Source organism: Heterostelium album, assembly GCF_000004825.1.
Source record: "Heterostelium album PN500 unplaced genomic scaffold PPL_scaffold2, whole genome shotgun sequence".
Lineage (NCBI taxonomy): Eukaryota > Evosea > Eumycetozoa > Acytosteliales > Acytosteliaceae > Heterostelium > Heterostelium album.
The window spans coordinates 641399-669328 of NW_008805064.1; the positions used below are offsets into that span (position 1 = coordinate 641399).

A 27930-nucleotide genomic window follows, 5' to 3' on the forward strand; every position below is an offset into this window, starting at 1 on the left:
TTATAATAAAATAAATAAAATGTATTCAACAAAATTAAATCAAGTAGTTTAGCATGCCCAAGTGTTTTTTTTTTACAGGTTACACATTTTTGAAAGGCGCCTGACTGACCACATGAAAAGTAAACAAGTTCAATAGTCGCAAACACTACTGTCTACATTTTATTTTACACTAACTTGAAACTCATCAAAGTCATCAAAGAAATTCAGTGGTATTTTTGCTAAATTAAGGATACACATTTATTGAATGGGAAATTATTTAGAGTTGTGGGACGGCCCAATCACAATCACTTTCGATTTGGATTAAATTTACACCTCTTTGGACTAAAGCATAACCCAATTGACCCCAGTAGGTACCCCATGAGTTACGAACGATCCAGTAATCGATACCATTGAGAGTACCCCAACCGACGATAGAGATTTCATGGTTGATTTCAGTGCTTTGACTGTTGGTGGTGAATACACCACTGCTGTAGCTTTCGAAAGCATCTTCAACAACAACACCACAGGCAATTGATCCTATTTAATAATTAATGGTTAATATTAATTATCAATTTTTTTCAAAAAAAAAGTTGGTTATTACTTACCACGAGCATAAATTTCGGCCATCATTGCTTCAGTACCGTTGACAAGTCCATGTTCTTTGACAAAGTATGTGGTGTAGGTAGTTTGAGCAAAACATTTGGCGGTTGGATCGGAAAGATCGTAGTTACAGTTCTTGCAGATACCCTCGGCATTGCATTCGTTGTCGATGGCTTCGTATGGAGCGCAGGTTTCGTCAGATATGCCCTTATTAAGTATGTACTCATATGCTTCTGTGGGGTCTGTTCAATTCTCAATCATGTTAATAACATCTAAATGTCTTTTTTATCAAAAATACTTACCACCACCATCGCAAGAGTCTCCAGAACCCATACAGTTCAACAAAACTTGAGGAGCCAAATCAATCTCTGGGAATTGAGCATTTCTGGCAATCTTGATTCTATCTCCTAGGGCAGATGTAGTTCCGAAGGCCCAGCAGCTACCACAGTACCTGTACGAGGTGATTAATGGATAGTAGGTTAGTCAATCAGTCACATAAAATCTTTGTTAGAAAAAAAAAAAAAATTTTGGAAAATAGGTGAGAGTAGACTAGAATACATCATCCAGCAACCATTAATCACCTCGCGCACCACAGTACCTGGATTGTGTATTCTATCTATTTTTGAGTAGACTCTCTACAACTCATATAACATTATCACATTTGTTCGAACAAATGTGGATTACTTACTGTGGTAAATGTTGATTTCTAGTGACAGTTACGAAAGATCTTGGTGCATCATATCCTTCAGAAGTGATATTTCTCCAACTATATATAATAGGTTTTAAAAAATTAATTAGTTCACGAAATGTCTATATAAATATTTTTTTTTTTGAATAATTAAGTAATTACTTACTCGAAATAACTTGGTAAATCCTCATAATTGATGTAATCGGATGGAACTGGAGAAATAACGTGAGTACGACGTTGTTCAATTGGTTTACGCTTGACACATGATTGATGTGCAACCGACATTGAAACGCAAACAACCAACAAGGCTGCAATAAATTGAATTCTCATCATCTTTCTAATAGATAAACTAAACTATTAAGTAAATAATCTGTCTATCTTTATAAATCTAAACAAAATAATAATAACAAAAAATGATTTCTTGATGTTGGAATGTCAAAAAAAAAAAAATATTATGATTTAAAAAAAAACAGCTAAAATAAAAATCAAAAAAACGGTGTGTCATGTGAAAAACACCATTTTAAATTTTATCGGAAGTTGAAAAAAAACATCTAAAATTTTTTTGCACATTCTATTCATAATTTTATAAATTCAACTTTTCCTTTCCATTTTCTGTCGAATACAAATTTTTTGTATTTTTTTCAAAATCACAATGTGACACTATTTGACAATCAAATAATTCCACAGAGGTGTTGGATGCAAAAAATAACAGGTACTGTTAATTCAGCTCCAAGATAAAAAATATTTAGAAACTTGGTATCTGACACATTCGAATGCACAATAAAATCTTTGTATTTTTTTTTTTCGTTATTAATACCAAATATCAAATTAAAAATCATGGATTACTTTTTTTTTTAAATTGGTCTTTTCGATAATAATTTAATATATTTGATAAACAAATATTCCACACGCGTTACTTTACACAGATCACCAAGGAAATGATAAAAATTACAACTATTAATGGGTGTGGGTTGTCCAGAATCTCAAATGAGGATCAATACAATGATTCCACAAATAAAACGAACGTATGTAGTGCTATTATAGACAATTCTCACTCATTAGTCAAAACAGTCTAGACAAAGAGCATTGGGATTGTAATGTATGCTATCACTGATTTATCTTGATTGCCATATATGACACAGATAAAAATACTTTTTTTGTTGTATTTTTAAAATCTTAACAAGCTCGTTATTTTTTACCCGCAAAATCTAGACAGTTGGTACATGAAGATCTAGAAAGCAATGGATTTGAACACGTCGATAGTGAACCCAAAAAGACTTACTCTGTTTTGATCAGTTTAGGCATTTAATGTATAAAGAGACCATGGTTGCCAGTGACAATCGACTATTCCATCTCCTAGGTTGCAACCAGATATATTGTGTACATCCCACCTAGCTCGCTAGGAAAAAGATTCACTCCAACCTAGACAACTCTCATTAAATGGTGTGTGGGCTGAGTCTGACGAATTCAATAACCAGATGGGTTATTCCGTGGCGATTGGATCTAGATTCAATTCGTGTCGGGATGTCAAACAACACCTCTCGAGATCTACATGTTACTTGATGATTGTTGGGCTGGTTGGTGTTGGCTAGCAGTTGTTCTGTAGCTGAGCTCAGTTGGTGACTGGGTTGATGGTCGGTTACAGTAAGTTGGATCTGGTCATCCAAATTGTATCTCAAACACTGATGTGTTTGATAAGGGAAAGCTATGAAAGTCTGCTCTTAACCATCTAATTGCATCCTCTCCGCTTACATCGACTTTTACCAAACCCAGAATTGTAGATTATCTCGGTTCCAAAGAAACCATTCATTATCTTTTGTTCCGGAATGTTTCTATCAGTAGTTTTTAAATAGTACTATTATTTAAAGTGTGATAGTATTTTAAAAATATAAATACAACTAGAGAATCATCTAGATATAATTTTTTTAAATAACAACTATCTCTAATTAAATTAAAACTGAAGATACCAATAATTTTTTTGGTGTGTGACATTTTTTATGAACTTCATTGTTGAAGTGGTGACCCCCAAAAAAATTCGAATTTTTCATTCAATTTTAATTTTTTTTTTAATAAAACAAAAAAGTCTTTTTAATTTTTTAATTCATTCATTGTATTGTATCTTTATCTATAACAAATTTAAAAATGAGGTAAATATCACTACTATTATAACTTGTTTTAACAAGTAACAAACAATTACAAGTTATTTACAATGAATAACCTTGATAATATTACAATTACTATAGTAAACATCCAAATGTAGCCTGGTCTGAACGTCCAGATAGTGTTTTAATTAAGATCGATGCCTATGATGTACAAGACGTAAAGTATGAATTCAAACCAACCCATTTCTCATTCTCTGGAAAGGTTGGTAAAGAGACTTTGTCGGTCGAACTCGACTTGTTCAAGGAAGTCGTACCAGAGCAATGCGGTGCCAATCTTACCACAAGAAATCCAACATTTTTGGCCAAGAAGAAGGACACTGGATATTGGAACTTCTTGCTTGCCAACAAGGCTAAATCAAAGTTTGTAAGTGTCGATTGGAATACTTGGGTCGACGAAGACGACTTGGGTGAAGAAGAAGAAGAGAACCCAACAAACCAATTCGACGCCAGCAAGTTTATGAATATGGGTGGAATGGGTGGAATGGGTGGAATGATGGATGGTATGATGGGAGGAATGGGTGGTATGGGAGGAATGGGTGGAATGATGGAAGGTATGGACGATTGGAACGAAAACGATTTGGACGATATCGAAGATGCCAGACCAGAAGATGACACCATGGACACCTCCTCTGCATCAACCGGTAAAGACAAAGAAGAAGTAGAAGACAATAAAAAGACTGAAGAGACCAACATCAACTCTGTCGATTAAACAGTTTAAGAAAAAACAAAAATAATATTATCTATAGATACATAATATAACTAGATAAGAAATTAAAAAAAAAAAATGTTTATATAAAATGTACAGTTTTAAACTACAACACAAACAAATAACAGCTTTCATCATTGATATAGATATATATATATTTAACAAGTTTTTGTTTTTAGTTTGGTTTTATTATTATAAAGAAAAATCTGTTTTGTTTTGTTCTATTCTGTTTGTTTGTTTTTTAAAGTTTAGATTTGTGATTGGTTGAGTTATTATTAATCTAATTAATCTAAATCAGTTGGATCGAAATCTTCATCTTCATCACCGTCTTCTCCACCAAGTTTTGATGCAAACATCATTGCTACTTGTGCAGCCATATCACGTCTCTTATCATCAGGTAGATTCTTCATTTGCTCTCTGACATTCTTTAGTTGAAGTAATGTACTCTCAAACAAAGCAACCTGATCGAATTCATCATTCAATTTCTTCATATCTTCTTCCTCTACAGCATCAGTTGTCGATGTTGTAGTTGGTGGTACTGCAATTCCTTTGCCAAAGAAATGCTCGATCGACTTTAGTGATTCATTTAAAAACTTTGAATATTCCTGTTCATCTTTGCTAATATGTGTAGCTGCTACAGTTGATGCTAAATTATTGATTGTCTTTATATCTTTTTCCAATTGATCCTCCTCGTCTTCATCTTGATTTTCCTCATCTTCATCGTCATCATTTAAAGAACCTGTAGGTCTATTACTTGTTTTATATTCCATTTGATCCCACATGGTTGTTTCTAAAATCTCTTTAAATCTATCGATTCCATATTTTATTCTTTGATCTGAATATAGATAAAGTTATTAGTAAATGATATGATAAAAGATCAAAGTTAATATATATATATATATATATGTTACCTTCATCATTATCTTTTTGTGATTCATATGCTCTATGTTTAATTTGATTTAAAAAGAGTAATTCGATTGCATTCTCGATACACCATTCTTCAATGGTGTTATTGTCAACTTTGATTGATGATGAGTCTTCAGTTGCATTTGAAACCTCCATTAAAATGATAGATTCATTACCATCTGATTGCTCAACAATCTTTGTTACAATACTCTGAATTGCTTTGAATGATTTCTCCTAATATTAATTAAAATGATATTAATTATTATTACTAATATCTATATATCTATATCCATTATTACATACATTTGATTGATCAAATAGTAAAACAATTAAATGACATGGTTCCTTAACAGAGTTGGACAATGAACCATCTGAAATCTCGATTGTCTTTAAATTTACATCACAACTATAGTACTTTGTATCGATATGATAAACATTGCTATTGACATTATCATTCCATTCTATACCTGTAAACACTGTGTTATATAAACAAAAAAAAAATTAAGAATGAATATTAATATTCATTCATTTCTCTAAACAACAACAACAACATCATATTATCAAATTATATTTTACCATCTTTAAATAGTTTAAAACCAACATCACTTGGTGATATTATATTTACTTTATTACTCATTATATAAATTAAATAAAAAAAAGATATAATAAAATAAAATAATAAATTTAAAAAAAAAATAAATCAATAATGTAAAAATTAAATTAAATTTAAATTATGATTTTGAAAAAAAAATATAAATGTAAATTTAAAAGTAAATGTGGGAGAAAAGATTAATTGAAGTGGTAATTAATGATTGTTGATTCAAACTTTGATCGGTTGTTGATCATTCCTGTGTTTTAAAATAAAAAACCTCTAGAGCTGCAAATCTCATATCGATTTGTTTATTCCCAATGATCATTCAGTGTCATGTTACTAACCAACATTGTGTTTTTTTAACCGATGATCAATCATTTTGTGTGTTTATAACTGCTGTTGCTGATGTTACTATTATTGAAGCTATTTGATTAAAGTTATTTTATTTATATTATATATTCTATTTAATAAACTGTCGTAAATTTTATTACAAGGTGGTATTTTGCTTAAAAGTGATGTCATACTTTTGACATTCTGCTTCGTTCTCTCTGAATCCCTTTAATCTTTGTTGTACATTGTCATATTGCATAAAATAGATAGCTGGGAATGAAATTGCTGCCCAAACTGCTGTTGTAACTTTATGACGACCTATTTGTATATTATTATATAATGTATTATAAATTATATTAAACATCAGTGATTCACTCACTATAATAATAATAATAATAACTATAATGATAACTATAATAATAACTATACATACGAGTTCCAATATAATAAGCAGTGGTCATGACAGATGGAATAGCAATAGCTTTTACATAGTCAGAGAATCTAAAGTTGGCAAGAGTCAATGAATTCGATGGTTCTCTATCGATGACTGGGTAGGCTGGCAATACAACCTTCTCAATCGATGACTTTGATGCAAGTTGTCCAATAGTCAATGGTTCTGATGATTTCGATTCCATTTTCTTTTAATTTATATCTATAGTATTAAAACAAAATGAAAAATGTTATAAAAATCACTCGAAAAGTGATCACCATCCAAATTTTTTTATTTTTTATTTTTTTTTATTTTTTTATTTTTTTACAATATGCATCATCATATATATCTAGATAAACCATAAAAGTATGAATAGAATAATGGTTTTTCTGAGTAATTTAAACAAATAATTATTCAATTCATTTAGATATAAAAAAAAACTAAAAAAAATATAAAATCAATTTTTTTTTTAAAAATTAATAAATTTGTTTCTTTTTTGCTTAATATAAGTAAGTTTGTTATTTATTTGATTTGACCATAGTTAGTTAGTCTCTAAGAGAATATATAGATAACGTTACACCCAACAGAGAAACTGAGTTATCAAACTAATGACACACGAAAATTTTTGAAAAAAAAATATAAAATAAAAATAATTTTTCAATTTTTGAAAGTGCCAAAATACAAACTTCAAATATTTGTTATTATTATTATTATTATTTAATTGATTATTTATTTATATAGATATTTATATATTAATAACAATGTCAGACACACTTGGATCATATAATTATACATCAGAACATATCAGTTTCATTCAACAAGAGATAAAAAACTATTTAGAATGTGATGATGTCTTATCTGTAGGTTTATCAATCAACTTTTTATAACATAAACATATAAAACTATCTCCTTTGTACAACTGTCCTTTATGTCACACGTCTTTTGTTCATCATCATCTAAAATCATGTTGTCATGTCATGTCATGTCAATGTTCTTCTTTGTAATGTCTAAAGTAGTTAGTCATTGGAATGTAGTAATAGTGTCGTCAGTCACCATCATCAAAACAAAACAAAACAAACTGTCATTTTTTGGTCATGATTGATAATGCACTTCATTTCGTTTGATGTCATTTTTGTTAGTAGTAGACTACATATTGGTTAGGCAATGCATTCTAAGAGAGAGAGATAGATAGATAGATAAATTAGTGAATGAGACATTGGATAGGATTAGTAAATAGTGCGATTAATTAATTATATTTTATCATTTTCCAGGAATACATTATTGTTATGGTTAGAAATAACAAGACAAAGAAAGAGATCTCCGGTGATCTAGCTGATTTCCTATCGAGTGATGCTGAAGCATTTGTAAATTGGCTGTGGAATTTCATTAGAACCTACTTTGTTCAGAAGGAATCGACACCGATCGCCGGTGGATCCACCGATCAATCTTCAAAGAAGCCAACATCCAGACTGCTGGCAAATGCAGTACGACAAGCAACTGAAGACACAAAGAATGCTATTCCAGCGGGTGATATCGAGTTTCAAGATTCTCAAGATTCAGATCCATCCGACGTCAACGGTGGTTACAAAAAGAGAAACAACAACTATAACAAGAATATCAATAATAATAGCTACAACAATAGCAATAACAACAAACCATCGAAATACAGTCATAGCAATACAAATAAGAGTACATCTTCACCACCCTCTTCACTCAAAGTCACATTCAGCACATCGCCATCCGACAACCGAAAGAGAAAGATCAACACTTCCATCGATGAAGATCTGATAAACAACAGCAACAGTGCAAGCGTTGCCACAGAGGAGGATGCCGATGAATCCGAGACCATCAGAAACACAAAGAAAACCGACAAAAAAGAGAGATGCACATATTGGCCACAATGCAAGAATGGTGATTCTTGTCCACGTTATCATCCAACAATTCAATGCAAGTAAGTATAACTATTTTATTGATTGTTAATTGTTTTTGATTTCTAACACGCACACACTCTCTCTCTTTGTAACAGTTTATTCCCTAAATGTCCATACGGTGAGAAATGTTTATATATTCATCCATCTATTCCATGTAAATTTGGTCCAACTTGTGCCAACTTTAGTTGTCCATATAATCATCCACAACGAACCATGCACGCCTTCGAACATGCACCAGTGCCATGCCGTAATGGTTTTGCATGCCCAAACAAAAAGTTTTGTTCATTTTCACATCCACCAGTAAGTTTTAATTTTAATATATTATCAACTAAATTGTTTATTAATCATATAATTCTTTTTATTTTTTGATAAATCTAGATTGCTTGTAAATATGGTGAAAGTTGTGCATTTGGTAAGAAATGTACTTTTTCACATGGAAAGCCTTGTATGTATGGTGTATCTTGCACAACTCCAAACTGTACCTTTAGCCACAATCCCAGTACCGATGTTAATCCAACCTTTATTCAAAAAGAATGCAAAGTAAGTACAAATAATAATAATAATACAAATAGGAGTAATGTTATAACTTGATTATTAATAATTTAAAAATGATTTTAGTTTGCAAAGGAATGTACAAATGTAAATTGCAAATACTTACATCCAGAAAGAGAAAACACTGACGCTTTGTCAAGTACTTTGCCATCGACTCCACCAGCCCAAGAAGATGCCATCATCACTGATGCCATTGAGACAGTTCCAGAAGTATCAAACTAAAGAAAAAGAGTAATAATCAAAACATTACCCTTAAAGTCATTCAATTGGATAAAATATAATAAATCCATTATTCCACCGATATTACAATGATTTACATCGGCAAATGGTAGGACAACCAAAAAATTAAAGTTGATCCTTTCCAAAAAAAAAAAAAAAGAAACAAACATACAAAACAATTCAGATCTTAAATTCAATCTTTATTTAAGTATTTCATCTTTACAAAACAATTGTATTATGTTATTCATTGATTTTATATGTATTGTTAACAAAAGTTAATATTCTCTCATCACTTTTTGTCAACAACGATTGATACTACAGCATCAATTAGTGCACTGCCAACACAAATTTATATATATTAACACTTTTATATATTATTACTTTCAATTGCACACAACTAAAGCAAATATATAAATAAAAAGGGAGATCTAATGTAAATAAAGTATATGCAATAAGCGGCTTTTTTTGTTAATATAATAACTATTATTTCGGATATTAGTTGTGTGATATTATTGAATTTCTCTTTTTTTTTTGAGAGTATATAGTATGTGGTTATACCCTGTAAAGAGATACCTAAAAATAGTCTTTTTTCTATTACCATACTACTATACTTTATAAATGTGTTGTATTTTTGGTTGATCAAAAAATAATACTATATAATGGTTTTGGTTGTCTTTAATCAATAATACCCAAACAAAACCAATACTTTTATATCGATATAAAAAAGTGGGTATTAAAAAATGTGTATATGTGTGTGATGACAAACATCTCTTGAGTTGGAAAGGGTGTTATTAAAAACGTGTTTATTAAAAGGGAAGGGTGGTTATTGATTTTCATTTTTTTTTAATATTTAATAACATGATGATACTACTGTAGTTGTTGTTGTGGTTGTTTTATCTTTATTCTTCACTTGTTTGTTTGTTTGTTTATTTATTTACAGTTGTTTGTTTTAAACAACATGTTCATCATCTAACAACCTCCATAGAAATAATATTATTATTATATATCCAATTATTTACCTTATTTATATTGTTGGTTCAAAGAGTGATGGGTATACTAAATAATGTTAGCTTCTTTTACTCACCTGCCAATGTGTTGTCGTAGATAGCTTTTCAAATGATGATGTTGAATAAGATGATGGAATAAAACACATATGTATATTAAAAGTGGTAGTGGTAGTAGTGGTGGTGATATTGTTTGTGATTGTTATGTGTTGGTTTCTTTACGACAATCGACTAGTATAGAGTATAACCCACCCATACTTTCCACCTACCCTGCTACTATTCCACTTCTCACTTTTAATATATATGTTCAACTGATTTCAATCAGTACTACTCTATTTTATTTAATAAATCGATTTATTATACAATTAATCTGCTAGATAAAGAGGTTAATTTATTTTTACTTTAATATATAATAACATAACATATATTTATATATAGATAATTTATAAAACTATATATTTTGTTTTTTTTAAAGGAATCTATATATCTAAAATCTATATATAAAACATAAAGAGGAAATGGATCAATTACCTAATGAAATATTATCAACTATATTTAAACAATTATCGTCAAGGGATCTATTATCAATACAACACAGTTCACATCAGATGGAGAGTATCGTAGACAGTTGTAATCACTGGGATTCCATTTACCAAAAGTTTTGTCCGAGAGTGTTCAACTCTGCACTCCCACAACATAAACAACACTTGAAGTTCCTGGTGATCAGATTTCATCCTTGGGGATATCAAAATGAATTCCTATGGTTGGTGAAATCGCTCGATAGCTTCAAAGACTCGAATATTAGATTCACCATCATACATGTTATGCACGAATATCTCAATCAACTCAACCAACAAGCCAAACAAGATATCATTTCATATCTACAACCATCGGAATTCATTGAGCAACTCATCAGAATATCGAATGACTATAAAAACTTTAATCATTTCTCCAATCATACATTCTATTACAATTCACTAAATTATATTTTAGAAATCATAATGAAGTTAATGGAAAGTAAGTAACTTTAAAAATTATTGTTGAACTTGCTGTTATTTTAAATACTAATTTCTGATATTATTTAGTTTATAATGAATCAATTAAAGTATATAAATTCTTGAATTGGATAATGAGTCATTTAAATGATGATAATATCAGTGATGGACTTAAAGAGGTGATTTTGAATATTGTTTATGCATCAATCAAAATGTCACCGGAATTGATTGGTTCCATTTACTTTAATGAAAGAATGAAAGAGTTGATGGCTCAGAATAATACTATATTTCACAATAGAGTATTGGAAATCATCGATAGAATCATTTCACTCAAATTCGACAAATACATACAATCAGACTTGATTGCCTCTATCATTCCAAAAGTATACGATCAATCATTAGATCTTAGAGTAGATACACTTAAAACAATTGAAAAACTATCAAGAAATTGTATGTAATTAAATTAAAATATAATAATAATAATATTAATATTATTATAGTAAACTAACATAATTATTATTAATTTTAAAGTAAATTTAGTTTCAATGTTATTTAAACTTGGTACCATTGAAATATTGACACAACTTTTAAATGAAACATCAAATCTTAGTTTGATAAGAATTGTTATTGGTATCATTATTAATATGACAAACGATAAGGCTACCATTGGATCTCTAGTGGAAAATGGTATCATACCACTGCTACTTCAACTTTTAAAATACTATCCAACTGACTTAATGATACAATATAATACCATTAAAGTTTATAGTATATTAACAGTATCAAGTATGTATCAATTATAAAAAAGGATATAATTTATATATTTGAAATTGTTAAATCTAACTTTTTTTTTTAAAGGTAATTTACAAGAAGCGATCATTGCATCAGGTGCCCTTAAATATATTCAAAGTGCATCGAGAAGATTCCCAGAACATCAAGATTCAATTAATGAATTATTCTTATTTTTAAATAGGAAAAAGAATTCTTTAAACCTATAGTAATAATATAAACCCGATTATTTAGTTAAATTTCTTTATTATTTATTTTCACACTCAAATCAAAATGTCCTATAAATATTTTAAATAAAAATTATCCCTGAGATTTATTTTAAAAATACAATACAATGTTTTCAAATTCCGATTGAGAATTAAATTAGCGGAATTGGTTTCATTGATTTTATTTTACTGTTAATTAATTTCTGTCTTTTTGAAAACTTTGTACCTGTCTCTTCACTACTATTGTTACCATGTACATTATTATTATTACTATTACTATTACTATCGCTACTATCACTATCACTATTGTTTCTATAAGGTGTAGATATAAATAAATCATCTTGATTGACTCTCTTTTGTCCTTTACTTTCTTGATTGTGATGTGATTGATGTTTATGTTGTGTTGTTGTCTTTTGTTTCTGACGATTATTATCCATTGATTCAAAATTAATTTGGGTTGCAATGAATTTATCATTATTGTTAGTTTTGCCAAAATTATTCAAATTGGATAAAAACTGTTGCTGTTGTATATTCAATATATAGAAATCATCTTCTTCGTCTCCAAACTCATATTCTTCATTCATTATATCCATGTTATTTAATTGTATCTTTTCATTTTGAATTTGATGTTGATGTTGATGCTGTGGTTGTTGCTTTTGATGATGAATTTGATGTTGTGGCTGTTGTTTGGGTTGCTGTTGAATTTGTTGTTGAATTTGCTGCTGAATTTGTTGTTGTTTTGGTTGTTGCTGAATTTGTTGAAATTGTTGTTGTTTTGGTTGCTGTTGGACTTGTTGCTGTGGTTGTTGTTGAATTTGTTGTTGTTTTGATTGTTGGATTGGTTGTTGTGGTGGTTGTTGAATTTGTTGTTTTGACTGTTGAATTTGTTGTTGTTTTGATTGTTGTTGAATTTGATATGGTTGCTGTTGAATTTGTTGTTGTTTTGGTTGTTGCTGGATTTGTTGTTGTTGTTTTGGTTGCTGTTGGATTTGTTGTTGCTGTGGTTGTTTCTGGATTTGCTGTGGTTGTTTTGGTTGCTGCTGAATTTGTTGTTGTGGTTGTTTTGGTTGCTGCTGGATTTGTTGTTGCTGGATTTGTTTTGGTTGATTTTGGATTTGTTGTTGTTTTGATTGCTGTTGAATTTGTTGTTGTTGTGGTTGTTTCTGGATTTGTTGTTGCAGTGGTTGTTTTGGTTGCTGTTGAATTTGTTGTGGTTGTTGTTTTGGTTGCTGTTGAATTTGTTGTTGTAGTTGTTCCTGGATTTGTTGTTGCTGTGGTTGTTGCTTTGGTTGTTGTTTTGGTTGTTGAATTTGATTTACAATATTATTCTGATTTTCTTCAATCTTTTTCTTTGAAATATACTCATATTCAATAAACTCATATGAATAATTGTCAATGAATTTACTCTTCCTACCGTCGGTATTATTACTACTAGTACCATTGCTATTATTACTATTCTCTTTATTATTATGATAGAAATCATAATAATTTTTAAATATTATCCTTTTTTGTTTAGGTTGTTGTTGAAAGTAAACCAAACCATTTTTACTATTACTACTATTATTAGTATTGTTACTACTACTATTATCAATATAGACATTGGTATTAGTGTTGATCCGGTTTTGGTTAATATCAATGTCATTATTAGCATCCAGAGTTTCTTTGATCAATGCCTGAGCATAGGGCTGGTTGAATGGCATGAATTTTTCGGTGGTGAGACAATTGATTTTGCCATCGGTGCCTACCATGACCAACAACATCTGAGCACCAGTCAGAGTACTCAGTTCTTCGAACTTCTTTGTGAGACCTTTCTTTCGTTTGCATTTGGTTATCTTTCGTTTATTCGAATCTTCGATGAATCTGATATCGGTGCATCTTGGTTTCAGACCACCATTGTCAAGCTCATCATCATCATCATCACCACCAGCACCACCACCAGCACTATTATTTAGCATGTCATTTGTAATCGGCGAAGAACTAGTATCGTAATCATCATAATATTTATTTTCCATCTTTTTGATTTGACTTTGAAATATATTTATTGATATATATAAAAAAAAAAAAAATAGAAAAAAATAAAAAAATAAAAAAAATGAAAAAAGAAAAAAATAAAGATAAAGATGACTGAACTTAACTTATTAAGTTATTTATTTTTAATAGAATAATAGTAGTACTACTTTTTATATATATATATGTAAGAGAACAAATATAATATCTCGAGAGAGAGAACACAAATTAAACTAAAAAAAAATAATATTTTTATTGTAAAACAGAAAAATAACGTAAACCTAAAACCCAAAAGGCTGGGAGGCGTTGATTCGAATGTACGAATGAGTAAGTAAAGAGAATTAAAAAAAAAAAAATGTGTCAATGAGGGAGGAGGAATGGGGTATGAAATCAAAAAAAAAAATTAATAAATAATTCAAAACCCAAATGAGGTAACTAGAATAACCCTATTTAACAAAAAAAAGACCAAATTTTTCGCTCACTTGCTTTTTTGTGTGTCAAGTTACCAAAAATTATATTTAAATCTAGATAAAATTGTTGTAAATTTTTTTTAAAAAAAAAATATTCTGATTAGAGCTGGCTAACCACCCTTGCATAACAAAATTGAAAGCACATGTTTAAAATAGCAACTTTCCTTGCAACATTGCTACTTACTCTTTTGTTTTTTTTTTTTTTTTTAATTTATTTAGGTTACAATTAACTAATAATAATAATCTTACTATTTATATAACTAATCTTATTTCTCTAAAAATAATTAAGTAAAACTAAAAAGATTATTATTATTATTTTTATAACTAACAATGAGATTAAATTTGCAATAAAAATTTAAAAGAGATGATCGGTTATTTTTCTTGCACAATTTGAACAAAAATCTATGATAAAAAAAAACAAACTTTGATGTAAATTTTTTTTTTTTTAAATTTTAAATTAAAGTTTATTGGTTTTTTTTTTCATTCTTTTGTTGTTCACTTATCGTTATTATTATCATTCTTAATATTATATTTTAATATATCGTTGTTTTGGTTGATTGTCTGATTGATCGATTCATTGATTGATTGATTGATATTAATATCATTCATTCATTCATTCATTTTGATCTATAGATCATTAATAGTTTGTTAGTTGATTAGATAGATATATAATAGATAGATAGATAGTTAGTTATATAATCTCTATTGATATTTGTTTTGTGACAAATAAAAATGAACAGTCAACACTATCATGGTGGACATCATCAACAACAACAACAACTGCAGCAACAACCACAACAACAGCAACAACAGATAGTACCAGCAAAAGTGAAGAAAGGTTATAAACTATAAGTATCAAAACAAATACAATAATCACATTCAATTCAATACAATACAATAAGGACTGACATTATGTTTTGTTGTTTTGATAATAATTACATCGCATCAAAAGTTGGTTTTGGATATAGATGTTGATAGATCTTTGGTCGAAGGATATACAGAGTTGATTATACAGCCACAGACTCGTAAACTCAGACAGGATAAGATTAGATTGAACTGTAGACAGATCGTTGTTAGTCGTGTAGAGGTAAACAATGTTGAAGCACAGTTCACACTGAAGAACTATCTCGAGTGTATCGTTGGTTCACCAGATGTACGTGATCTCGACACCTTTCAAGCATACCATCGTGCTGCCACTCATGCATCGGAAGAAGGTGAACTCTCCATTGAAATACCATCAAATGTACAATTCTATGAAATCATAACTGTAAGTTGTTGTCAACTAATTAAAGTGTAAACTAGTTTTGTGATTAATGTTTGTTTGTTTGGTTAACTTTAAAACAACACCAACTTTATAGGAAACTATAAATCAGGTTGTCGATGAAAATTCAAAAGATGGTGGTGTTGGAAGTGGAAGTGGAAACAATAGTAAGTTGAATGAAAGTACAAAGGATCTGTCGTTGTCTACAAGTGGAGCAGTTCTTCCCAGTACCGGAAGCGGTGCGGCACCACAGACAAGACAACACATACAGTTCTCTCCGTTGTTTGTAAAGGTGTATTACAAGTTGGCGTCGCCAGCCGGTGGGGTTATGTTTGTCAAGCCCGATCTAGTGGAGTGGCCAACGAGACGTGCTCATTGTTACACAGTTTCTCAGGCGGATGGCGCGCGTATGTGGTTTCCATGCTGCGACCAACTCTCTGAGAAGTGCACATGGGAGCTTGATCTGACTGCGCGCGCTGACCAGGTGGTAGTTGCCACCGGCCAACTCTTGGAGAAGGTCGCCAGCGAGGATGAAACACGCAACACCTTTATCTATCGCCAGGAGGTGCCTACTTGTGCTGCCGGTATCGGTATGGCAGTCGGTCCGTTTGAGATCTATCCGGATCCATTCCTCCACAGTGTCAACCACTTTTGTCTGCCACACCGACTGGCCGATCTCAAGCAATCGGTTCACTTCTTCACGACGGCATTCAAATTCTACGAGGAGTATCTCGGTTCTTCTTTCCCCTATAGTTCGTACAAGCAGGTGTTTGTAGACGACGTTCCAACCAATCAGAATAGCTATGCAACGCTGGCAGTACTGAGCACTCATCTCTTGCACTCGGCGCGAATCATTGACCAGACCTTTGAGACACGTTCGATTCTCTGTCAGCGTCTGGCCACTCAGTGGTTCCTCTGGTACATCGGACCAAAGACATGGTCGGATCTCTGGCTGTCCCAAGCACTGTCCGGACATCTCTGCTCTATTTTCCTGAGAAAGATGTTTGGAATCAATCACTATCGATTGCAACTCTCAAAGGACATTGAATACGTCACCGAGCTCGACAATGGAACTCAGCCACCGCTCTCCTACGAGCATTTCAACCATCCAACAGAACTACTCTCTGAATTCCAACGTAGAAAAGCACCTCTTATCATCTACATGATTGAGCGACTCATCTCTGAAGACGGTCTTCGTAAAGTACTGAACAGCATGTTGGTCTCCCAAACTGGAAACGAACCCATAGAAACAATCATGCCAACCAAAAAGTTTTTGAAAATGATAAAAACACTCACAGGACAAGATTTAAAGCAATTCTCAGAGAGATGGATGTAAGTTGTTAAAGATAATCGAATAGTTAAAACAAAAAAGTATTAACCCGCCAACAAAAAAACTTTATTATTTTAGTTTTGGAAAAGGAACACCTCATTTATTATGTGGATTCTATTTCAATAGAAAGAGACATCAAACAGAGTTTGCGATGAAACAACTTGCTGCGAGACCAGAAGACAAGATAACGTCACCCATTACACTGAGGATTACAGAGTTGGATAGAACCTACGAGCATATCATCAATTTCGACGACGATTGGAATCAATACGACTTTCCTTGTCACTCGCGTAATCGTAAGAGTAAGAAGAAGAAGATTCGTCACGACGACGGCGAGGAAATGGAAATCGATCTCTCACAAAAGCGTGAGACACCACTACTCTGGTTCCGTATCGACCCAGAGATCGAATGGATTCACAAGATCACTTTTAAACAACCGGAATACATGTGGGTTCATCAGCTCGAATTGGATCGTGATGTGATCGCCCAATCAGAGGCACTCTGTGGTCTAGCCAGCTTCCCAACACTCTATTCACTACGATCGGTATTTAAATTCTTTTGTAATCAAAAACAATATTATAAAGTTAGAATGGAGGCTGCATTAGTCATTGCTAAAATTGTAAGACCAACAAATATAATATCAAAAATAACAGAGTTTTTTCTAACATCATTTGCAATTATGAATAATAATGTATAGTCATGTAAAGAAACAAATTATGAAGGATTGGAATTAATGATTAGCTATTTTAAATCACAATTCTATGATCAAGAGAGTGGATTGTTGGATGAAAACAATTTTACAGATTTCATCAATTATTACATTCGAAAGATCATCCCTGTTTCAGTTTCATTAATGAAAGATAAAGATGGTAGAACACCAGCTGAGGCCATTGAATTCTTGGTCGATTTATTAAAGAATAATGAAAACTCTTCCAATCCTGTAAGTTTTAATTATAAATAATAATAATAACATAATCTTTAATTAGTTTATAAACTAATCAAACATATTATTTAACTATGTACTTTAATTATAGTTTTCAGATAATTATTATTTGGCATCGATTATGTCATCGTTGGCCAATGTAAATACAAACAATGATCAACTCATTAAATCGATGCATAATCAGATTGTCAGATATCTAAAGTTTGACCAACTGTATCCATGCTATCGAAATACGATCACCATTGCAGCGTTGCAGGCACTCTGTCATTTCCAGACTATGAAATACATTCCAGTCGATCTACAGATCTTCCTGAACCACACTCAATATCGTTACTTTGAGGAGATCAGAAAGACTGCTTTTTCTTGCTACTATAAACTTGCCTACCTATTCCCAACCTACACAAACTATCCTCCATCTATATATTCATCATCCACCACCACATCCTCTTCAACTTCAAAATCAATTGTTCCATCATCATCTTCGTCTTCATCAAGAACTTTACATTTACATTTTATTTTAGATTGTTTTGAAAAAGAGAAATCTCCATCAGTAAGTAAAACTAAACAAGTGTATCTATTGATATATTATATGGTGAATGAATACTGACAATCTAATCCAATCTAATTTACTATATTTAGATGAAACATTTCTTTATTGATCTAATTAGTAGTCCACCTATTTCAATGGAGGAAAGATCATATATTTCAATCTTTAAAGACGATTATCATTTAATTGATAGACTATGGAGTATATTAAAGTAGGTTTCATCTCTGTATACATTTCAGAATTAACACTGTGAATTCATTTTTGATATTAAACATCGTCATTATCATTTTTTGTAGTTCCAATATGACAGCTTATGATTTCTTACTTAGATTTAGTATTCAAAAACTATACAAGAATTTCTATGGTAGTAACACTCCAATGATTATCGTACACAGAAGAAAGAAAGCTCCATCATCCAATATCAAACTAAAGGCAATCGTTGGTTCTACATCAAGTCAAAAGCCACCTTCATCTCATCATTCTAGAGTAAGTTTTAAATATTATTTTTTTGGCGCCAGGTTTTTTATTTTTATTTTACAATTCTTATATTAATTTATTAATTAAATTAAATTATCAGCATTCTTCAAGTAGTAGTAGAGGAGATAGAATATTATCACATGTATCCAGTAGTTCGAACTCTTCATCCTCTGTTTTGAAAAAGAGAAAACAACCAGAGGAATTTGAACCACCACTAAAGATTCACATCAAGGTGGAAGCGCCACCACCAAGTGGAAATCAATCACCTCTCTCACAAACCAATCACTCTTCACATTCACCAATGAGTAAGACTGAAGAAAATGTTGGTGGACATCATCGTGGTTCCAGTGAGAAGGATAGTCATGGACATCACCACCATCACCATCATCGTAATAGCGCTGGTTTACCACCAGGAGGTAACACAGGAAGTCTTGGTCCTTCTGCCAATAACGATCCATTCAGCGGTGCTTCGGAAACCAAGGAAGATCTACTGAAGAAACTTCTCGAAAGCGAGGACTTTAATGACGATAATGAATTCAAAGAGTTCTTGGAGTTGTCGCGTGAAAAGAAACATCGTAAGCATCACCGAAGTGATAGATCGTCGCGTGAAGGTCACCATCGTGAACACCGTGGCGACCACAACGACCCAATTGAGAATCTCGACAAGGACATTGCTCGTGATCTATCGAAGGAGCTCAATCGTGAGCATCGTGGCAAGGACAAAGATCTATTTGGTGCCATTCTCAACTTGGACCTGGAGGCAGACGAGGACTTTAAGAAGGATCTCGATTTGATTGAAGATCTCGGATCGCGTGAGCTCAGTCGATCGTCGAGAAACAGAAGTAAACATCACAGTAAACATAGTGACCATCATCGTGGCGATAGAGAAAGAGAGTACAGAGATAAGGAAAGAGGAGAACATCGTAGTAGCATTGAGAAGAGTAACAGCGAACAATCTTCTCTTTCAACAACAAGACCTCAACAACCACCATCTGGTGTCATCCCACCGCTTGACGAAGAGATATTGAATATTGAAAAGGATGAAGGTTTAGTATTTGGAGGCAGCAATACCAATGCTAATAGACTTAAAGATAGAGATAGAGAGATGGTTCCTGTTGGTGGTCGTCCAGACAACAATAACCAACAACAACAACAACAACAGCGTAATTCTATTGAACATAGAGGTGATCGTGAACATAGAGATCATGGACGAAGTGAACATAGGGAGAGAGGTGAGCACCGAAGTAGTGAGCGTGACAATCGTGAGCATAAGGATGTCATTGGTAGACCAGAGCGAAGCGAGCATAGAGAGAGAGGAGAACGTGACAATCGTGAACATCGTGAAAGAGGAGAGCGTGACAATCGTGAACATCGTGAAAGAAGTGAGCGTGATAACCGTAGTGGTGAATATCGTGAAAGAGGTGAACGTGACAATCGTAGTGGTGAACATCGTGAAAGAGGTGAGCGTGACATCTCCAGACAAGAGAGAGATAAATCAATTGAACATCTCGTTGGAGAGAGAAAGAATGATAAAGTTGACAGAGAACTCAGAGACAGAGACAGAGAGCACAGAGAAAGACCAGAGAGAGGTGAACGTCCTGAGCGTCCAGAGAGGGGAGAGCGACTTGAACGTCCTGAACGTCCTGAACGATCTGAAAGAGGTGAACGTCCAGAGAGAGGAGACCGTCCTGAGCGTCAAGATCGTATGGAAAGAAGTGAACGTCCTGAACGTCCAGAGAGAGGAGACCGTCCAGAGCGAGCAGAGAGAAGAGAGGAGAGAGAACACCATCGACCGGAAAGAAGCGAGCGACCAGAACGCGGCGAAAGAGAGCACCACCGCTCAGAACGTTCAGAGCGAGACCGTGAGCACTCTCGACCCGATAGAGAAAGTCTTAGACAGGAGCGTGAGCGTGAGAGAGAACGTGAACGTGAACGTGAGCGCGAGAGAGAAAGAGAGCGTGAGCGTGATAAACACCAGGTCATCGAACACACTCACGACCCAGTGCCCTCCAAACCCGAACCAAAAGCCAATCTCCGTATCCCCATTCGACTTCCAAAGAATGTTGGAGCTGGTGGTAGTAGCGGCAGCAGCAACAGCTCTACAACCTCATCGTCAAAGGAAGAGCAACACCAGGCACCACCCACCGTTCAACATCCAATCGATAACACAGCTATCGATATCAATATAACATCACCACCACCACCTGTACAAGAATTGAAAAAGAGAATCGTATTTAAATCTAACACCAACAATAACAATAACAACAACAACAATAATAATAATAATAGCACACCACAAAAGACTGAATCAATTACATCGACCACAACTACAACTACAACGACAAACACTTCGTCGACAACACCCAATCCACAAACACCTCCAAACAATACAGGTGACAGCAATCCAGCACCAAAACCTAAACTTTTGCTTAAAATCAATTTGGGTGCAAATAAGATCCAAAAGGAAATTTAAAGCTAATAAGCGAAATAAACAAATTCGTTAAATCGTTAAAAAATAGAATGCTGTGGGTGAATCTAATTACCAATATTTATTTTTATTATTAATAAAAAATTTAAACTCCAAAAAAGTTTTTTACCAAAAATAGTAAAAAAATTAAATCCAATGAAAAAAAAAATGTATATCTTTTAAAAATAGTGAAATTCACACACTCAATCCTTATTAGGATGGTAATTTAATTTTTAAGAAACATTTTTATAAAGTGTAGAATGAAAACCAACCTTATAGTTATACTCTCTATTTTTTTTTCATAGAAGTAGATAGATCTCATGACATCCAAATAAGAATAGTAAATCGACAATACTTTAAAGATATCTTTAATTGGTTTTGCATTTACAAAAAGTTTTTATTTTTTTTTTAGTTTCTTTAGTTCTTTTTTTTTTTTTTAACATTAATAATAATAATACTTCAGATAAAATAAAAATAAGAATAAATATTTGTTTATATATATAATACTTGGATTGTTTTTAGTTAACCTCATCCTTTTTGTTTTTTTTTTATTTTGGTTGGAATTTATTTCCACCATTTCGGTTTAATATCTTTATCTAGATCTATAATAATAATAAACTATTAAAATAAATTGGTATAATAATTAATCTATATAGATATAAAAAAAAAATGTTGATTAAAGAATAGTAAGTTTTTGTAATTAAAAAAAAAGTAAAATAATATTAATATTATCTGTTAATCTAGTCGAATAGTTCTTCCAATGACCTGTGAAGAATATAATATAGGTCAATTATATATGATAGCAAAGAAGAGTCAGTCAATGAGCAGAGGTGAAGGTGTTGAAATAGTAAAGAATGAACCATATGAAAATATGAATGGTAAAGGCCAGTATACACATAAAATATTCCATTTGAAACAGTAAATATCTATATTCTTTAAATATTTTAATATTTTTTGTTAGTAATACTAATACTTTAATATAAAGAAAAAAATCTTTGCCTGCAATAGCACTGGCACTTCTACCCAATAGTATTAAAATAGTAGAGCAATCTTGGAATGGTTTCCCTTATTGCAAAACAGTATATACAGTAAGTAAATTGTAATAAATACAATTTTTTTTAATTTACTTACAAAATTTTTAAATAATAGTGTCCTTTCTTTGGTGATAAATTCTCAATTAGTATAGAATCAGTGCATAAAGATGGAAATGATGACGAGGAGAATGTATTTGACTGCTCTGAGGATATTCTGAGTCAGAGAATAATTGACCATATCGATATCGCCAATGACCACATTGAAAAGAAAGATTATATTAAAGAGGAGGATCCACGGTTCTTCTTGTCAAAGAAAACATCCAGAGGCTTACTAAACACTCCAGATTGGATGGTATGTAATAATATAAAACAATCTATTGATTTTTCTTTTTACTTATGCTTTTTGTTGAAATATTTTTTTTTAGTCAAGAGTATCTCCATCAATGACATGTTATAAATTAGTAAAGGTGGAATTCAATATTTGGGGATTCCAAACTAGAATTGAAAATATTATTCATTCTGTAAGTTATAACCTCTTCTTTTTTTTGTTTTTTTTGTTAAATCAATGAATTTCTTTTACTAACTTTCTAAATTATTTTATTTAGATCGGACTTAGAGATACTTTATTGAAATCTCATAGGTCATTGTTTTGTTGGATAGATGAATGGTTTGGATTGAACATTGATGAGATTAGAAAGATTGAAAATAAAGTTGTAGAGCATCAACACCACCAAGAAGAGTTGCAGGAAATTAAGAACATTCTTGCTTAACTATAATTTCAAATAATAATAATAATAATAATCATTATTTACTTTCATCATTAAAATAAAAACCTATAACTTAACCATATGTTTTATGTACATAAACAAAAAAAAACAAATTTACTTTATTTATACAATTTACACTTATCTTACTTTTTATAAATACTAAACTAAAGTAAGTATTTGGTATACTAATTATTTTTGGTAGGATCAATATCTGGATGATACACTATTGCTGGTCCACTTATGACAACTGTCTCCTTGCCTGTTTCATGACATATCGCTATACACTTGGTGTCCAACGTTACCTTTTGGCCTTTGATGCTTTCGACTTTGACCTCTGCTCTGATCTCATTACCAACATATGCTGGTTTCAGGAAGTTCAACTCTTGTTTTATATAAATACTACCAGGTCCTTCAAATAATAATAATAACATTTAATTACAAAAAAAAAAAAAAAAAAAAAAAAAAAAAAAGTTAACAAAACAAATAACAATTAAATTTATATAAAACAAATAAACAACAATAAAAACAATAATAACAACAACGCAACAACAATTAATAATAATAATAATAATAACTAATAGTCATCTATTTTTTGTATAATTATAATAAACTTGCAAACAACATACCAGGTAATTGAGTTGCAACTGCTGAAGATAACATTGAACTAACTAAAATTCCGTGAATGATTGGCTTTTTGAATCTTGTGGTGGCGGCATACTCTTTGTTGAGGTGTATTGGGTTGAAGTCACCAGACAACTCTGCAAACGTTCTCACTTCATTCTCACCGAATCTCTTTGTCAATTGGGCAACATCACCGACATTAATATTCAAACTCTTTCTTGCACTACAAAAATATCTTCTCAACATCACTCTACTCCACTATTTCTCTAAAATCTAATCTAATCTAATATAACATATAACATTGTTGTTGATATTCATACTATTCTCTTACAAATTCATTTGTCAGTCAAAAAAAAAATTACAAAAAATTTTAAAAATTTTTTAAAAAAAATCAAAACTAAATTAAAAAAAAACGACTTTATTCAGTTGAATGGTCGATCCCAGCTTACACTGTTTAATTGAGTTTGCTGATGTATTTATTATAAATTACTTTTTAAAAAAAAAACAGAATTCTCATTTCATTTCATAATTTGTTAATATATATATATACACATATAATTACAATACGCACATATAAATATTATATAAAGATGAAATCAATTTTAAAATTAACAAATAGTATCCCTAGAAATGGTATTTCTCAGACTATGCAAGAGTCTTTATATGGTAGTAGATTATCGGTGACACCACACTTTTATAATGTACAAAATTGCAGATTGTTCTCTTCGAAACCATCGTCGTCAGATGGCTCTGATGATAAAGTTAAACCAAAGAGAGGTAGACCATCAACTAAATTTGAAAGAAGATCATCATCTACATTATCCTCTACAAATAACACAGATAACATTACAAACATCAATAACAACAACAACATTGTCATTGAAGATCAACAACAACAACAACAAAATCAAGATTTATTAAAAACAGATATTTCTACTTCTACTTTAACACAACCACCAACAACAACAACATCAACTACAACCAAATCAACATCAAATAAAGCAATAAATGATAATGGAAATACAAGTCAACAACAACAACAACCAAAAGATAGTTTGAAAAATACAGATGGTATTGCTTTGAATTTCAAGATGCCAGATCAGAGACCAAGAATGGTCAGTGTATCAGATGATATCATGGGTGAAGACTCACTGCAACCAAAAGAGATTGTTACCGAGCTCGATCGATACATCATCGGTCAGGCAGAGGCAAAGCGTGCAGTCTCTATTGCACTCAGAAACAGATGGAGAAGAAAGAGATTGGATTCATCAATCAAACACGATGTCTATCCAAAGAATATACTTATGATCGGTCCAACCGGTGTCGGTAAGACTGAAATTGCAAGACGTCTCGCCAAGATTGTAAATGCACCGTTCGTCAAGGTAGAGGCAACCAAATACACAGAGGTCGGATTCCACGGTCCCGACGTCGACTCTATCATTCGTGACCTCGTTGAAGTCTCGATCAACAACATCAAATCAAAGATTGGTTCAACACACAAACAACAAATCGATCAAGAAATCGAAAAGGAAATCATCTCTTCATTGGTTGGTCCTACTTTTCAAGATAGATCTTATGATGATTTAGTAAAGTAAGTAGTTATTAGAGAGAGCGATAGAGATAGAGAAAAAGAGAGAGAGAGAGATTTACATTCTTATGTTAATTCATTTTGACTAACAAACAAACACAGATTATATAGAGAGAAATGTTTGGAGAATATTCAAATAGAATTAGATTTACCATCTAATAATGACTCGAAATCAGTGGATGAAGAGATCATTCCATTTGCAAAGTTATTCAATATTCAAGTAGAAGTCAACAAACCAACAAAGAAGAAAACATTAACTGTTGCTGAAGCAAGAAATACTTTAGAGAAAATGTATGTTTATCTTTTTCTTTTAATATCTATATTATTATCAATTTAATTAACTCTATTTCAATACATAATATTAGCTATAAAGATAAAGTTATTGTAGCACAAGATGTAACTAAATTAGCAGTTCAATCAGCAGAGCAGAATGGTATTGTATTTTTGGATGAAATCGATAAGATTTGTACAGTCAAAGAAAGTAGTCATAGAGGTGGCGATGCAAGTACCGACGGTGTACAGCGTGATCTGCTTCCAATTATTGAAGGTTGTAATGTAAATACAAAGTATGGAAATGTCGATACTTCAAGAATCCTATTCATTGCCTCTGGTGCTTTTCACTCTAATAAACCTTCCGATCTTATAAGTGGTAAGTGCTACAAGATATTCTTATTTGTTTTTTGTTAGTTTGCAAACTTTTAAAAGTAAAGTTTACTAATTGCAATTAATTCCAATCAATTCATTGAAAAAAAAACAACCTATAGAGTTACAAGGTCGTCTCCCCATAAGAGTAGAACTCAAACCGTTGGAACAACACGATTTCTTTAGAATCCTGACAGAGCCAAAGAACAACCAGATTCAGCAACAGGTAGCACTACTCAAGACTGAAGATATCGATTTGGAGTTCACTCAGGATGCTTTGCAAGAGATTGCACGTATTGCATTTGAAGCCAACGCTCAAGTGCAAAACATTGGTGCAAGAAGACTTCATGGTGTCATCGAGAAGATCGTTGAGGATATAAGCTTCAATTGCGACACTCATAAAGGTCAAAAAGTCACTATCACCGTCGATGATGTTAAGAAACACCTAAGCGATCTAATGCTAAAGACTGATCTATCAAAATATATTATTTAAACAACAACAATTTACAAAAAAAAAAAAAAAAAAAATCCAAAATGTAAACGATTCCCCCCTATATATATTAAAATTACAATAAACATTAAACAACTAAAACAGTTTGGGAGTTCATAATAATGTATACAATTTAATATCCTAATAAATGAATATTTGCAAAAAAGAGTAAAATTATTACTGAAAAGAAAAATGCAAAGATAGATCTATAACCCCAGATGGTCTGAAAGTTGAACTGCTAAAAAAACCATTGCGAATCAGAAAATTATGAAATATATTTGGATTATTATTTTACAATTTTCTTTATGAGACATGTTCTTTTTTTAAATTGAAAATGTAAAACAAATTTTATTTATTTAATGGGTGAAACAATAGTTTTTCTGCCAATCACACAAAAAGGTAACAACTTTTTTTCTACATCCACCACATTTTAACTTTGAAATTTAGATTATTTGTATTTTACTTTAAATTCAAATGTTTTTTTTTTTTTTTTTTATTTGGTCATCATAGATATAATCTTGTTTACTCTGTAAAATGTTGACAATTTACAAAAAAATAAATTTAATATAAAGTTCATAACTGAGTAGTGTTAAAAGGTGGAATGAAAAAATGAAGTTTCTTGAACGGATTAATGAGTATCTCATAATTATGAGATATGTGTTTTTTGTTAGATTTGGAAGATTTTGTTCAAATTTGGGTTGATCTGATGGCTGCAACTAGTTGGGATCCTAACATTCATATGAAAACAAGCAAAAATATATTTTGCTTTTTATTAAACAATGTTAATTTTGATTTGATGTCTACCGAATATTATGATTTTTTTGATTTTAGTTTCTTCGTTTGATTTTCGTGTAGAATAAAAGCTCGCAGTATAAGCCATTTTTTTGAGAAAATTTTGGTTCTCTTCACACACCAACACCACCATTCAATCAAAACCTTTTATTGGTCTTTGCTTTTTTTTTTGTTGGTTGTAAATTTTTTTTTTTTTTTTTTTTTAATAAGTTTGAAGCGATAAAATATATGAGCAACAAAACAAACTCATGAGCATCAAGTTCGCTATCATTTCACTCCACTATAAATAGTGTTATTTTTCAAATCTCATCAGTTACTTATTAACTACACCGTCATCAAAAATCTATTATATATTTGTAATACAGATAAAAATACCACAAAAATTATTTTTTTTTTGATTGTTGA

The 27930-nt window shown here is 31.5% G+C and overlaps 12 protein-coding genes across 12 annotated transcripts; 7 read left to right on the top strand and 5 right to left on the bottom strand.

The window, feature by feature from the left end:
- Nucleotides 1-256: 256 nt before the first annotated feature.
- On the bottom strand, nucleotides 257-3259 carry PPL_01576 (C1 family peptidase; the record flags this gene model as incomplete). The annotated part of the gene is made up of 7 exons (XM_020572582.1): nucleotides 257-516; nucleotides 585-821; nucleotides 882-1030; nucleotides 1268-1345; nucleotides 1434-1604; nucleotides 3037-3122; nucleotides 3164-3259. The coding sequence occupies 7 exons, from the start codon at nucleotides 3257-3259 to the stop codon at nucleotides 257-259; spliced, it is 1077 nt and encodes a 358-aa protein (XP_020436699.1).
- A 150-nt stretch (nucleotides 3260-3409) lies between these two features.
- PPL_01577 (uncharacterized protein) lies at nucleotides 3410-4138 on the top strand (the record flags this gene model as incomplete). The annotated part of the gene is made up of 2 exons (XM_020572583.1): nucleotides 3410-3414; nucleotides 3511-4138. The coding sequence occupies 2 exons, from the start codon at nucleotides 3410-3412 to the stop codon at nucleotides 4136-4138; spliced, it is 633 nt and encodes a 210-aa protein (XP_020436700.1).
- Nucleotides 4139-4419: 281 nt separating this feature from the next.
- On the bottom strand, nucleotides 4420-5678 carry PPL_01578 (uncharacterized protein; the record flags this gene model as incomplete). The annotated part of the gene is made up of 4 exons (XM_020572584.1): nucleotides 4420-4970; nucleotides 5047-5275; nucleotides 5345-5517; nucleotides 5618-5678. 4 exons carry the CDS (start codon nucleotides 5676-5678, stop codon nucleotides 4420-4422), a joined length of 1014 nt encoding a protein of 337 aa, XP_020436701.1.
- A 183-nt stretch (nucleotides 5679-5861) lies between these two features.
- PPL_01579 (putative transmembrane protein) lies at nucleotides 5862-6598 on the bottom strand (the record flags this gene model as incomplete). The annotated part of the gene is made up of 3 exons (XM_020572585.1): nucleotides 5862-5889; nucleotides 6158-6341; nucleotides 6397-6598. The coding sequence occupies 3 exons, from the start codon at nucleotides 6596-6598 to the stop codon at nucleotides 5862-5864; spliced, it is 414 nt and encodes a 137-aa protein (XP_020436702.1).
- Nucleotides 6599-7154: 556 nt separating this feature from the next.
- Nucleotides 7155-9098, top strand: PPL_01580 (uncharacterized protein; the record flags this gene model as incomplete). Its single annotated transcript, XM_020572586.1, has 5 exons — nucleotides 7155-7253; nucleotides 7665-8344; nucleotides 8420-8624; nucleotides 8703-8864; nucleotides 8943-9098. The coding sequence occupies 5 exons, from the start codon at nucleotides 7155-7157 to the stop codon at nucleotides 9096-9098; spliced, it is 1302 nt and encodes a 433-aa protein (XP_020436703.1).
- A 1519-nt stretch (nucleotides 9099-10617) lies between these two features.
- Nucleotides 10618-12092, top strand: PPL_01581 (F-box protein; the record flags this gene model as incomplete). The annotated part of the gene is made up of 4 exons (XM_020572587.1): nucleotides 10618-11116; nucleotides 11185-11544; nucleotides 11626-11880; nucleotides 11953-12092. 4 exons carry the CDS (start codon nucleotides 10618-10620, stop codon nucleotides 12090-12092), a joined length of 1254 nt encoding a protein of 417 aa, XP_020436704.1.
- A 149-nt stretch (nucleotides 12093-12241) lies between these two features.
- Nucleotides 12242-13837, bottom strand: PPL_01582 (uncharacterized protein; the record flags this gene model as incomplete). Its single annotated transcript, XM_020572588.1, has 1 exon — nucleotides 12242-13837. One exon carries the CDS (start codon nucleotides 13835-13837, stop codon nucleotides 12242-12244), a length of 1596 nt encoding a protein of 531 aa, XP_020436705.1.
- A 106-nt stretch (nucleotides 13838-13943) lies between these two features.
- Nucleotides 13944-14796, top strand: PPL_01583 (uncharacterized protein; the record flags this gene model as incomplete). The annotated part of the gene is made up of 3 exons (XM_020572589.1): nucleotides 13944-14051; nucleotides 14250-14283; nucleotides 14786-14796. The coding sequence occupies 3 exons, from the start codon at nucleotides 13944-13946 to the stop codon at nucleotides 14794-14796; spliced, it is 153 nt and encodes a 50-aa protein (XP_020436706.1).
- A 502-nt stretch (nucleotides 14797-15298) lies between these two features.
- PPL_01584 (uncharacterized protein) lies at nucleotides 15299-21597 on the top strand (the record flags this gene model as incomplete). The annotated part of the gene is made up of 10 exons (XM_020572590.1): nucleotides 15299-15404; nucleotides 15535-15833; nucleotides 15925-16553; nucleotides 16824-17159; nucleotides 17236-17776; nucleotides 17855-18097; nucleotides 18192-18650; nucleotides 18740-18858; nucleotides 18944-19133; nucleotides 19225-21597. The coding sequence occupies 10 exons, from the start codon at nucleotides 15299-15301 to the stop codon at nucleotides 21595-21597; spliced, it is 5295 nt and encodes a 1764-aa protein (XP_020436707.1).
- Nucleotides 21598-22260: 663 nt separating this feature from the next.
- pitD (phosphatidylinositol transfer family protein) lies at nucleotides 22261-23395 on the top strand (the record flags this gene model as incomplete). The annotated part of the gene is made up of 6 exons (XM_020572591.1): nucleotides 22261-22277; nucleotides 22336-22469; nucleotides 22633-22679; nucleotides 22741-22977; nucleotides 23051-23146; nucleotides 23231-23395. 6 exons carry the CDS (start codon nucleotides 22261-22263, stop codon nucleotides 23393-23395), a joined length of 696 nt encoding a protein of 231 aa, XP_020436708.1.
- Nucleotides 23396-23577: 182 nt separating this feature from the next.
- Nucleotides 23578-24352, bottom strand: PPL_01586 (MaoC family dehydratase; the record flags this gene model as incomplete). The annotated part of the gene is made up of 3 exons (XM_020572592.1): nucleotides 23578-23801; nucleotides 24019-24236; nucleotides 24345-24352. 3 exons carry the CDS (start codon nucleotides 24350-24352, stop codon nucleotides 23578-23580), a joined length of 450 nt encoding a protein of 149 aa, XP_020436709.1.
- A 251-nt stretch (nucleotides 24353-24603) lies between these two features.
- PPL_01587 (Heat shock protein HslVU) lies at nucleotides 24604-26736 on the top strand (the record flags this gene model as incomplete). Its single annotated transcript, XM_020572593.1, has 4 exons — nucleotides 24604-25604; nucleotides 25713-25892; nucleotides 25967-26250; nucleotides 26366-26736. The coding sequence occupies 4 exons, from the start codon at nucleotides 24604-24606 to the stop codon at nucleotides 26734-26736; spliced, it is 1836 nt and encodes a 611-aa protein (XP_020436710.1).
- Between the last annotated feature and the right edge of the window lie 1194 nt (nucleotides 26737-27930).